At 25.3% G+C, this 14,489-nt stretch overlaps 2 protein-coding genes across 2 annotated transcripts; one reads left to right on the forward strand and one right to left on the reverse strand.

The window, feature by feature from the left end:
• Nucleotides 1–2,176: 2,176 nt before the first annotated feature.
• Nucleotides 2,177–5,532, reverse strand: LOC132930344 (uncharacterized). The gene is made up of 4 exons (XM_060996173.1): nucleotides 5,430–5,532; nucleotides 5,045–5,364; nucleotides 4,116–4,363; nucleotides 2,177–3,029 (listed from the first exon to the last, which is right to left on the reverse strand). Exons 1-4 carry the CDS (start codon nucleotides 5,479–5,481, stop codon nucleotides 2,420–2,422), a joined length of 1,230 nt encoding a protein of 409 aa, XP_060852156.1. The 5' UTR covers nucleotides 5,482–5,532; the 3' UTR covers nucleotides 2,177–2,419.
• A 3,261-nt stretch (nucleotides 5,533–8,793) lies between these two features.
• Nucleotides 8,794–13,677, forward strand: LOC132930361 (ethanolaminephosphotransferase 1-like). Its single transcript, XM_060996192.1, has 9 exons — nucleotides 8,794–9,139; nucleotides 9,216–9,308; nucleotides 10,451–10,519; nucleotides 10,636–10,825; nucleotides 10,899–11,164; nucleotides 11,360–11,517; nucleotides 11,614–11,794; nucleotides 12,530–12,706; nucleotides 12,816–13,677. Exons 2-9 carry the CDS (start codon nucleotides 9,249–9,251, stop codon nucleotides 12,876–12,878), a joined length of 1,164 nt encoding a protein of 387 aa, XP_060852175.1. The 5' UTR covers nucleotides 8,794–9,139; nucleotides 9,216–9,248; the 3' UTR covers nucleotides 12,879–13,677.
• Nucleotides 13,678–14,489: the final 812 nt, after the last annotated feature.

The raw sequence follows: 14,489 nt of genomic DNA on the forward strand, positions 1-14,489 counted from the left end.
ATATGTATTAATTACTTAAATCGCTATTTGTTTGATTGAATATTTAATTTCATAAAAATTAGAGCTTCAAATGTCTTCTAAAAATCGAAAATGTATTTTTTATATTTTTGAATGCTAAAAAACCAATTTAAAAATAATCTAGCCTTCAATTTAATTTTAATCTTATTTATTTCACGTGCAGAACCCAATTTTACGTAAATATGTACATTTTGTAGTTAGTTATTATTTTCAATAAATAACTTAAAATATAATACGAGTTAAACTTAACATTAACAAAATTAGGATTTATTACTTAACAGTTAACAAAATTTGAATAACTTAATACGAATATCTAAGTATATTAAAATAAATCATTATGATATATAATCACTATAAAACCAATACGTCTATCGCTGTGTTCTGATTCTAAAATAGAAACGTTAGAAAAACAATGATTAAGTAACATAATTTTAAATTGTAACAGTATAATTTATATATATTTTTAAATAAAACAGATAGAGTAAATATATCAATTACATTTAAATTATTACTTGAAATAACATTCTATATGTGTATGAAAAGAATATAAATTCTATTTAATTTATGTACCAACCTATTATAAAATATTTTTATCAATTTAAATTTATTTGAAAAATATTGTAATTTATAAAGCTAAGATAAAACAATTAATTTAAAACAGGTTGAACACGTTTAGTTAAATCATCATGGTTCATAATCCATCAATATATAATATTATAATTTGATCATTTTTGTTATCTAATAGTAAAATGTTTTTATAGTTTTATAATTTTCAATACTAATTGCAAAAACCATTAATTCTAAATGTGATATGATTTGAAATATGTAAAAGTGATCTATTCAATGATAGAGATTTCAATGTGTATTAATAATTGTTGATTTGTTTTTTTAATTATTTTAAAAGATATATTTTGTATGCTAATGTATGTAGGCAAATTGTTTTATTGCAATGTATGTTGTGTTGATCGATATTATACTTATATTCTCATTATAAATATAATTATTGTATAACATACGTACATATAAATACCATAATATGATAATAATAAAATTAACAAATTGTACACTATAATTATGTGATACTAATTAATATTTAAATAATAATCGTTTTCTTACAATTATTTTATTCAGATTGTTTTATTTTTAATTGAATTTTTTTAACTAGCTTAGTTAAGGAATTAATTTTAATTGTTCAGTTTAATGAATAGTAATATAATTTAAACGGCTTTCATATTAAAATCGTTAAAAAAAATGTATTGCATAAATACTTAACCTATTCGAAGTAATTATCAGTAATTAACGATAAAACTTACCTCAAATATAATTTTTTTTTTTGTCATACGGGTTTAAAGAAAATTGGAAAAGGAGATTTGACTATAAGTTTAAAATTTTACTTAGCCCCTTCCCTAAAAATGTACAACGGTTATTTATACTCTTCTAAAGAATTCTATAAACGTATCTACCAACATCTAGTAATTATGATGCAATGACAATAAAATTTAGTTTTATATATTAGTTTTTTACCTATATAACCTTACTAAAGAAATTTGTTTATATGTTATTATTATTTTAGCATTCCAAAGCCTTCTTAAATTAAAATTGTATTAACTATAAACTTGTTGCAGACTGCAGTTATTGATTGCAATGGAAATAACGATATAACAGTATATTACTATATAATTTAACAGTAGGTATTAATTAATTGATGTTAATTTTTATTTAATTTTTAATTAATTTCAAAACTATAAACTATAAAATATAGCGTTATCTAGGCTCAAGCGTTTAACTCATATTGGCTATTGGCCAATGCTTACTCCAGTCTTGTCATTACCCTCGTCACGTATAAACATAATTTACATGTTAATACGATGTTCATAATATATTTATATATAATTATATAAACATTATAAACAGGGCGAAGACAAAAGTTTAGTTGGTAATTAAAAACTTTTATTTTATTCATTAGATTGAAAATTGAAATTTACAAATTCGTCTATGATGATGATAACAGACCACATACAAATAAGTTATCAGCTAAATGAATGCGGTTCAATGAAGTATTAAAACATTTAAACATGGGAAACCGATTGAACCTTCTTATCAAATGAAAATTGTTATAAAACAAATAATTACTGAAATAATATTTATACAAGACAAATTACACTCATAATGCTTGTTTTTTTTTATTTATAAATCATTTAATAGTCGAATGATATAAATAGTTATCTTACTGCAGGTATAAAGATCACATCGTATAATTCATATAGCTTATACGACATATTGCATTTTTTTAATATCCATGTCAAAAAAAATAAAAAAAAATAACTAAAAGATGTTAAAAAATATAAATTAATTAAAGTATACACTAAAATATTGAGTAATTTTTTAATAGCTGCCAAGTTCATTGACATCGGTTATTGGTACCGTACTTGCTGGTTTTTACGATGGTCGCGCAAGTGCCGACGGACAAGTGATCTTTGATGGTGTTGACGAACGCAGCGGTCACTTGTTGCAGATGCCCTGCAGCGTCGTCTCGATCATCACGTGGCCACGTTGTCGCCTTGTACACTTGCACAGTGGCCAAGCAAAAGCAACTCGGTCTAAGCACGTCGTACGTAATACTCAAGTTGATCCGATCCATGGAAAAATCAATCAAGCGGACGGGCTGCTGGAGTTTGGTCACATCTGAGACGATGCGCAAATTGAATGTACCACTGAGGTTGTGCAACGTGTGCCCGACGGCGGTCATTACGGCGCCCGTACTCGGTTCGGTCCATACAGCGTTCACCTTCTGCAACACGGTGTCCAGGCCATCGACGAACATGTCGCTGACTGTGAAGGACAAACCGTCGTCCAGCCGATCGGTGGTGGCCGGAAAGTGTGGGTCTGACCGGTTCCTATACTGCACGTACGGCTGGACGGCCGCTCTGATAGCCGACGTCACGTTCTTTCGTGTCACTTTCAGAGTGTAGTCCGCAATGTGTCCCAAAGCCACGTCTTCCAGGACATACCTGCACATTGCCCACATAGTAGTAATCAATAATCATTTTCATTACTTTTCAAAACTAATAAAGTGACTTAATTTAGGGGGTTACGAGACCCTAACCTAACCTAACCCGGGCTCCACAAAATATGGGCCTCTATGCACAAAAGTATTATTTTCTGGTCATCATATTGTATAGAGTGATGATTCATCAATCATGCTAACCCCTCTTTTCTTCTTCTATGGTGTATATCAATATATGGGTTTTTAAATGTATTTAATATATTTAAATGCCTCATTTTTCAAATTCTTGAAATTGTGTGTATTATTTAAAGAGTGTTCTGTGGAAATATAAACTAATATTTTCTAAATGAAAACCTCCATTTTACCTATAAATTATTTAACGTATAATTTTTCTGAAATGTTAATTATTTAAATCAAAATTTTAATTTGTCGTTTTTGATTTATTCACAGGTAACTGTGTACCATGAGTAATATGTTCTTATGCTATATGTGGTATACTAATTACCAAAGATAATATTATAGATCCACGATAATGGATTTGAAATAATTAAGAGTTATGGTGATTTTCAACTTTAAGCAACCAAAATAAATTAATCTATTGATAATAAATTTTAATTTGAAAATAAATGCTAGATCTAGATTACATATTTTGTACATTAGTAAACTATTTTTAAGGACTATATTATCCTTTATAAAAACATTTTAATAATAATCGAGAAACTACTTGTTTAAATTTTGAATATAGGTACATCAACATTTTTAAAATATATCCACTAAATAATTCACAATAAAAAAGGGGGGAGTTTCGTTTAAAAAATAAAAGTTCACATCATTTCACTCCTATGGTAGTAGTGGTAGTACAAAAAATCTCAATGTTACAATAATGTTGTCCTTATGGCTTATTCAAATAATTAAAATTTTAACAAATTTACTATTAAAGAAAAAAATGGGTAGTCCCGTGCTTGGTGAATGATTATTCCGTATATTATATAATTATCGTTTGTGGAATATAATAATAATTTATGTGCAATTATTGATGGGATCTTTTGTAAATTTGTATTCATCAAAATGAGCTAATTTTTAAAATTACCGTGCAGCTGAAAATTCATCTAAAATTGAGTAGTGTTCAGTAAAGGTAGTCCTAAATTTTCTATAAGATATAGCTGAATTTGGCGCAGACGAAGGATACATCTCTGAATTTTTGGACAACGGCGTATTGGCCTGATACACAACGTCTTCAACGAAAATTTGATAGTTACCTGTTACATATTTCCATTCGTCTACAAATGTATATTTTCCAACAATTTGTAGCTCTTTCCAAGTTATCTTTGTAGTTACCTGCAACATATAAAATTATCAACCAAACATGGTAGGTTAGTTATTTTTGGCAATAATACTATAATAGAGAACATATTTAAAATTTTCACTTTTTACTAATCATTATTTTTTTAGTTATAAACTCATAACTAGAAATAAGATATTTGTGACCTAAAAAAGCACCGAAGTTGACCCCAAAAATACTTTTATGTCCTAAAAAATATAGAAAATTACCTAAAAAACATAAAAAAAATGTTCATAAACATTTAAATTTTCAGTTTAATTTACAGTAAAAAAAATATATAAAATTATTAAAAATAAATTAGAAAGTAAAATATAAATTGAAATATTAATTTCAGTTTTCATTCAAATAATTAGTAATAAACTAATAACTAATAACATTTGTTATAGTTTGTTACAACAAAAACCCACCAATAGGCAATAACAATAATACGCAATTATTAATAAAATCTATTTTTTAGTGGTTTGTTGTTAGTTGATGAATGAATCTTCACGTTTTTAATATTATAATGGGACTGAAGATCTCAATGATTTGAGAGCTATACAGTTGCGCTACTGTCCATTATTATTAATGTCTAATAATATAGTCATAATATTATAATATGTATAACGTATCATATATATTTTATATAATATATTAGATAAGCTCCGTTATAATAATTGAAGCTATAGCTAGCTTACCTGATCTTGTGACCATTGTATGACGACATTATTATTATTAAAATCTGTTAGACCACTGACGGTATTATTTTCGAATATGATATTGGAATTTATTGATGATGCTCTGGTCCTAGGTAAAATCAAGACATCGTTGAAATATTCCAATGGTGATTCGACATCGTACACTCGACCATTATATTCAGAAATAACATCGTACTGAAATTTATACGCCCAAAACACAGCTTTTTGAATTTCGTCATCGCTATAATAATTATTGCGCATCAATTCGAGTAACGATTCTGGTACTGTGTTATCGTCCACGGTCCAGTTTACAGCAGAATCTAAAAATCATTGTCACATTTAAATAATTAAGTTCTTTTTCCCATCATTTAAAATTACCTATTACCTGCTGATAACAATGCAATACACATCATGATTAAAATCAACGTTGACCTCATCTTGAATGTAATCAAACGACTAAACAAGTATCAAATATCAATGAATATCTTATTCTATACAACCTTATATATAGGTACATGGTTTCACACCATATTTTAATGTTTGTCCTCGTACATACCCACCCCCATACGCTGCATACTTTATTAGTATATAAATACCCCTGTCCCCTCTACGGCTTTACAAATTTTCTGCTTCGATGTTACTCATAGATAATTATTTAAATATTAAATTAAATTACTTATTGATTTATACAGCTTTTAAAATAATTATATAAATTGGCATCACTAATAATTATTGGCCATTTCGAGATTGTAATTAACTCTAAACGATATATAAACGATATATAATACATATAAACAATTTCTTAAACTTTAAGCAGATAACAAGTATTGAGTATAACGTGCGTATTGTTTCAATGTATTGTGTGTTTTAGATTCTGAATGAAGAGATGACATTTTTTTTGTGTGTACATATTCAATAATCTTTGACCGATAGTCCATCATAATTTTTTATGAGTGTTCAACAAAATTCGTCAAAACCACGAAAATCATCCAAAATAAAAATGTTCTCAAAATAAATAGTCAATTATAGTATTATAAAATTATTTTATGCTCGCTCAGTCATTAAAAATAAATAAATGCGACAATATATTTTCACTGGGTAACATTTGTGTCGTCTAATTTACTAATTTAAAAAATGCACTGAAATGTACCTATTCTACATTGTCTATATTACTATTATAATTATAATCATTAAATATTATTAATTTAAAAGAATGCAATTTTTTAATGGAAATTATGTTTGTTTTTAAATCATTTTTACTATAATCATTTATAATTTAAATTAAACTCTTTAAAAGAACAAGAACAATCCAACTATATGTATGATGCTGGTTTTGCAATACTACAATTTATTTATGAGATAAATATAATGACAATCACAGGCTAAATACTAATACGATAATAAGAGTAATACGTCATTGTAAATTAAATGTAATACCTACATAGTATATAGGAAGCTTGAATAAAAAAAATACAATACATGCATATGTTTTAAATTATGCAATGACTATAAATGGTTGTTTCTAGTAGGTATATTTAATATGTATCTACATAAAAATATTTTCATATGTATTGTATAATTTATATATACTAAATAGTAAATAGTCAATGCCAATCTAGCATTGAATGTATTTTGTATCTTAAATAATATGTCTATAATAATTATGCCTATATGGTCAAATGTAGAATTCTACTAGATTTGCAAAAATGCAACCGCTAATGGACTTTATTGAAAATGTAATTATTAAAATACTAAACTGTAGCAGTGGTTTTAGTTCATGGTCACTGTATTAGTATATTATGTGGTAGGTATCTACATTATACCTATTACCTATTTATTAAAAAATATTATTGATTTTTATAAGAAAAGATATAATAAATAATAAATATAATGAATTAGGTAGGTATATTAATAAACGTATATATCACATACCTATAATATAATATAACAAAATAGAACATTAAAGGTAAAAATAAAAACTTATACGATTATAATGTAGGTATGCATTAGTTAAAAACAATAATAGAACATTTTCAACAACAAAGATCGAAATCGAAAGTTTATAAAATAAATATATTTTATACTTTTATAGATTCTAATTTCTAGGCTGGACGATAAATGTATTGATTTTGTATTATTTTTTTTTTTGTGTGACTGACGTCAACAGGGGCAACTAACAAACAACTAACGTTAACAATTGGCCTGGGCGATCATAGGTATAAAGGCCCAGCCGCCTAGGTATTACACAAATATCATTATACATTATTTATACCACTATAATACCAGCACACATTTCTTAATATTATAATAGCTTAGACAGATAGATAAGTGGCTCCCTCTTTCTCAATTCTTCAATTATCATAATTTGGTTTATTTTGTGTCTACAATTTAAAAAAAATTGTTTGTGTCCTTAATTGTCAACTAAAGTATACAATTATTGTCGTAGTTTATCCAAAAAAAAAATTTAAGCTAAAAAGTTACAAGCTACATTAGTAATATAAGAATTTAGAATACGCTTTACTTCAAACTCAATAAAAGTACGAAAAATGTTGTGGCAATATAATACACATTACACAGTATATTGTATTCAATATGCTGAGTTATCTGAATTTTTAGTTATTTACCTATTTTAAATAACGATAAATAAAATATTATTTTAAGAATTTTAATGAATGGCTATAAAGCCATAAATAATAAAATTAACGTAAAAAATGTAACTCTGTAGATAGTACTAGATACTTATTTATTTTATTATTATTATGATATTTTATCAAACTAATAAATTAAGTTTTCTCACACAATTATGTGGCTCATAAACTAATATTTTAATGTTATATATACCTACGCATAAAATTATGTTATACTCATATTGCCCTAAAGACACATTAATAAGCAAACTTAGTACACCTAGTCGCAGTGTTGTAAATTGTACCTAAAATGTAGGTACTGATAAATAAATTGCGGCCCATGAGCACCTATAAGGTCCAAAATTCTCGTTGACTCCAAAAACCACACACTTTTGGTAGGTTAAAACCACACAATTTTAAAAATTGTCGTATCCAAAAACCGCACAGTTATGATTTCAATCCCAAAAAGGTCGAAAATCCTAATAGCCTAGTCCCTAGTGGGCAATGGCCCATTCGCCCATCGGCACAGACGCACAGTCCGGCCAGTCCGCGCCTGGACGTGAGTACGTGACGATGGGGAGCAACAAGGCGATAAAATTACAACTTTGAAGATAGTTCCTGCCAGTTGAAATAATGGTACCCACAGGTCACAGTTGGTGCTTTGAGGGGTTAAAAGTAAATAAAAAGTACTTTAATACTTAATACTTACTCGTTTATAAACTTAAATTCGTATAGTCATACATTATACAAATTCAGAATAAATAATCTTATAGATTTATATATAATTTACTCTGTAGCTGTTGTTATATTTTGCATAAAATTGCCATGATTAAAGACCTAAGACTATAGACATTATAGATTCTACTGATTCTAGAGACATATTTACAAGATTTATAATATCTATTTATTCTTTATAGATCTTGACATATTTATGTCTTAAAAACGAGTTTTTCTAAAATTGTGACCAAATAGCCAGCGTCAGCTACAGTCGCAGTGTGAAAAACTGGTAGACGGTAATTGTGTTAAGTGATAAGCACAACTCTTGATCGATCTCCGTTTGTAAGTGATAAGCTAAACCGTTATCATTTATCTCTTATCACAGAGTAGGTCTCTGTGTTGGCATGATATTTACCGGCGGCGCCGCGGCGGTGTAAGTTGGACTACAAAACGATAAACAATGCAAAGTTCAAGGATCGACTTTTAATACTATAAATTATAATATTAAATATGCGTCTTTGTTTTTTTTTTAATTGAGATCTGTATCCGTGAATCTTTATAGTTTTATTTTCTATGCATAAACAAATAAAAATGTATTTAATATTTTTTTACGAATGAAACGCACTTGGGTATAGTCCATAAGCCCCACGTATCAGCTATCTCGTCTCATTATTCATTAATACTATTATTAATTTTATTGATTTGCTTACAATAAACTGGTTAAAATCCTTCTAGATTATTCATAAATAGGGTATGAAATAGTTTTCAATGTTTTCATGCTAACTTGTTATGAGTGATTCCTAATTAGTTTTTTAATTAATTTACAGAATTTTTAATTGTTATTATATTAAGTTTACACAATGGTGTTTGATAACTTATATCTTAATAAGGACCATCTCGATGGGTTTGACAATTACAAAGTAAGTGCTTCTTGACATATTTTTAATTAAAATACTTGCATAATGCATACTAATGTTATGCTCATTTTTGTCATTAGTAGTATTAGTCTTATCATATTCAATATTTTCATATGGTATAATATATTGTAGTTTGACATAATTATAATTCATAATCGTGAAGAATAGTTGTTTGTGAATCATAAAGCAATAGTAATAAAAAATAATTAGTTAATTAAGATATGATTATTTTAATCACTTAAAATTCTTGTCCTAGTAAAGAAGATTTTTTTTTATACATTTGTTATACACCATTGTAACAGAATAAAATGTTTGATAAATCAAAATACTTACCTAATCCTATTATGATGATATACAATAAGTTTTTTCAATTAAAGGACATTTTTTTATCTATTTTGATGCAGAAGTTATTTTTTAATATATTTAACCTGACTTAATCCTTTTTTTTAATCCTAAGCTCTTTTTATAAATATTGTATGCCTTAAGTTTTATATTAAGACTAACCTTGGCCTAAATATTATACTTTGATTTTATGAATTAATTACCTATATTAATTGTATTATTGTAAATTATTGTAATTATATGTATTCCAAAGTTGCAAAATAATTTTAATTTTATAAACCTACATAAATTTTCTTTTAATTATATATTCTTATATTATTTTATTAGTTATTTCTAGCCTTTTAGGGATACTTACCTAACCTAATCTATTAGATTTAATACTTTTAAATATTAATTAAATTTAATTAAAAAAACAATACTGATACAATAATAATATTCTGAACTTAAAATATGTATTAGATTTTTAATGTGTAATAAGAAGTAAAAAAAAGAAAATTCATAATTTTGAGATAATTTTAATAAAATATATCTGATTAATAGCACTGTCATTACTTATAAAATATATTTAACATTCAATTTGTATTTTATTAATTATAACTGGTATAAATTACTAAGTAAAGTATAATTTAAAATATCAACTTATTAAAAATATTTATTTATTGCTTATGATATTCTATTTTTCTTAACTAACTGTCAAATAGTTTTCAATGAATAACTAAGTATTTTAGTTTTTGTTTGAATAGATAATTAAACAACTATACAGTTTTTATATTTTTGATATTAACTAACAATTTTTTTTTCAGTATAATGCAATTGATACAAATCCATTGGGTACATATATTATGCATCCATTTTGGAACGCATTAATTAAAGTAGGTGTAATATTGATAAATTAGTTTTTATATAACTTGAACTGTTACACATTTTCATTCAAACAATTTTATGTTAATTTAAAAAAAAAATGTCATCAATTTTTTTTAAATTTTAGATCACTCCAAGATGGATTGCACCTAATTTGCTAACTTTTGTTGGTTTTCTTTTTACTGTTGGAGCTTCACTTCTCCTTGCTTATTATGATTATGGTTTCTATGTATCTGGAATAAATTACAAAGATGATCCAATACCAAGATGGGTTTTTGGTGTTGTGTCTTTGTTTATTTTCATATCATATTCTCTTGGTATTTATACTTAACTATTATTTAAATATTATAACCAAAACTATAATAATTATCTTATAAAAAAATTTTTTAGATGGTCTTGATGGTAAACAAGCTAGGCGTACAGGCACAAGTGGCCCACTTGGTGAACTGTTTGATCACGGTCTGGATTCCTGGACAACTGTTTTTATCCCCACTGCACTTTATTCAATATTTGGGCGTGATGATCCGAACACTATTCAACCATTACGGATGTATTATATCTGTATAATGGTTTTCATTAATTTTTATTTGGCTCATTGGGAAAAGTATAACACTGGAGTATTATATTTACCATGGAGTTATGATTTTTCAATGGTTGTAAGTTTAATTGTATATATATTATAATTTAAATCTTTTTTTTACATTTATATTATCCTATTAAGTATTGTTCTTACATCAATAAGAGTATCATTTTCATTTTATATAATAAAGTAAATTAAATTTCTAAATCAAAACAATTATTTTCTGTATAATTTTATTTCATTTTTAAAATTTTAAATGTATAATTTTCAGGGATTAGTATTTTTCTTTGGTCTTACTGCTATTTTTGGTCCTGAAAGATGGAAAATGTCTATAACAGAAAATTATTCCTTTGGACATATCACTGAAATAACATTTTATTTTACCACATTTGTTACTAATATTCCAGTTTCAATTTATAATATTTATGTGTAAGTAGTTAAAATTTATTTTTTTATAAATTTGTTGATATTATATTTGTGAAAATTATTTTAATATCCTTATTTTTATTTATTTTACTTTTGTAGAAGTTACAGGGACAAAACAGGTAAAAATTTAAGTATTCTAGAAGGTAGTCGACCATTAATTCCTTTGACTGTCTTTGTGTCTTTATGTTTGATATGGGTAAAAATGTCACCTACTAATATTCTTGAAAGGGATCCAAGAATATTTTTTATGATGAGTGGAGCAATATTTTCAAATATTTGTGTAAGTGAAACATAATCTGCCTTAAATTAATAATTTATTATATCATGTACAGTAAAACTCCGATTATCTGGACTAATTAATGTCAAGGGTGGTCCGGATGATTGATATATGACATATTAAAAATTATATAATTGTATGTATGTATTTATTATTAATATGTATGTACTAAAATTTGAAATTTGTAACAATAAACAAATAATTTTATTATAATATTTAACTGAAAAAGAATAAGCTATAAATACAATAACATATTTTAAAAGAAATTTTTAAGCCGTTAAATCCTTTTTCTTGTCCGGTTAATTGGACGTTCGGATAATCAGAGTTTTACTGTATTAGGTTAATCACATTTTACGGTTTTATTTGTCAGTGAACAATTTTTAGTTAAGTTTACTAAATTAAGACTATTTTATTTATACATAAATTCCATTTTTCATCTTTGTTTTGGTGTTTTAAATACCAAATACTGGACAAATATTAAAATACTTAATTTTTGTTCTATATTAGTATACTGTGTACAACAGGGGTCTTCAACCCGCTGAGTCTCTAGTTATTGTTGAAGATCCCTGGTGTACAGTATCTGTTTTAAACGCCATAAAATATCCAGTACCTATGAAAATTGTTTAAACTACATCAAACTCTGTTTATACATGAATCAAATTGTAGTGCCTGACCAAATTTATACTTAGTTCTTTGTAAATTACAGCTTAATTAATAATTATTTATTTATTATTTCAGTGTCGTTTAATTGTGGCTCAAATGAGCAAGACTCGCTGTGAAGCACACAATAATTTGTTGTCGCTTATGGTTGTAGCTATATTTTTCAGTGTGTTTTTACCTCCCATTGAATTAATTTGTATGTACATTATGGCATTAATAAGCATTGTAACACACATCTATTATGGAGGCTGTGTAGTAAGTTAATTTACATTATTTTTATAAATAATTTATCTTTAATAATCACTCCTATTATTTACTGTATAAATTATGATACATGATCATAATATTTTTAACTATATTTTAGGTGAAACAAATGGCAGATCATTTTAAAATCATGTGTTTCAAAATACCATACAAGAAACATTAAGTATAATATATTATAAAAATAATTTTTATTTTATTTTATATTCTTTTTATTAACTACTTAAATCAGCATTAGCATTAATGAAACAGTTGTTACTAAATGTTATTCATTTTTTTAATCTCATTACAGAGTAGCCATACTTATGAAATATTATTTTTTATATTTGTATAATTGTTTATACATTACTTGTATACAAGTTATTATCATTAATAACATAATTTAAAAATTGATATAGTACATTTTATTTTAATAATTATTGTACTAATTAAATTATTTTTTATTTTTATTTATTGAAAAATATTGTATTCATCAAATTTAAGTTTAAAAAAGCTTAAATATGACTACTTTCAAGAGTTTGAATTAATTTTCCTTTGAATGCAATTAATTCAAAAATATTGAACAAATAGTGATACTGAATAAAACATTGGCAGTTATTTAATTATTTATTGTTATATTATTTTAATGTAAACGTTTAATATGAAATAACCTTAATTGGTACTTTTTTTTTTAAACGGATTGTATTCTATAATTAGCTATAGTATCTATATAATACTAATTTTAAATTATTAAGGTATCTTATAAAATGTCCAAGTTACTACAATATAACTTTACTTTTTAGAACATTTTTTTTATTTTGTAATTAATTAAATCATTTGACTTTATTATAATAGAACTTAGACAATAAGTTAATTAATATCATGAATGACTTGACTACTGTTTGAGTTTGTATTTTTATTGTTTTTTTTTTTTTTTAAACTTGTGTGTGATAAAAAAGATCAATTAGTAAATTTATGACTACATATATTGTTACAATATTGAATTTATTATACACCTACATTCTACTACATATTATAATAATAATTCAATTTTTTATAATGTCATTCTAATGACAGTTCATCTAGTTTCTTCATTGATTTGTGCGTATAATATGCACATGCACATATTATATAGATACACATATAAAAAAAATATACCTAATTGACAATAGATTACACAAATAATTGGAAATATTTTCTCCCAAATTTTTGTTTTTCTGTTCTCTGGGAATTTTAATTTTGACCACTCACTCCCCCCTGGTCCCACGGGTTAGGTGAATCACGGACGAAAAGTCCATAGACAAAAAGTCCGGATTCATTTTTTATAGTTGGACAAAAAGTCCAAAAATACAAAATACTTTATACAAGTACCTAATTAATATTTATTTTAAAAATTTAAAAATGCTGTATACATATTATTATATTTTCGTATAATTAACAAAAATATAAAAGAAATCCACCATAGTAGTATAGTATCTATTATAATGAAAAATTTATATTTTTGTATTATAATTATGATATACTATTTTTTTTTTTTAGTTTTGTGTAGATTGATGTGTTTATAAATAAAATAAAATTCATTGTTTGTTAAAATGTATTTAGTTACAAATACATTTTGATATTGTTGTTCTAATATGTTGTAATAAATAAATTATATAATTATAAATGAAAATAAGAAAATAGAAATAAATATAATAATATGTGTATATTATATAATGTCTATATATAAACTTTTTAAGTTTTTAAAATAAATATTAATTATATAATATATTTTGTATTTTTGGACTTTTTGTCCGAC

Source organism: Rhopalosiphum padi, chromosome 4 (assembly GCF_020882245.1).
Source record: "Rhopalosiphum padi isolate XX-2018 chromosome 4, ASM2088224v1, whole genome shotgun sequence".
NCBI lineage: Eukaryota > Metazoa > Arthropoda > Insecta > Hemiptera > Aphididae > Rhopalosiphum > Rhopalosiphum padi.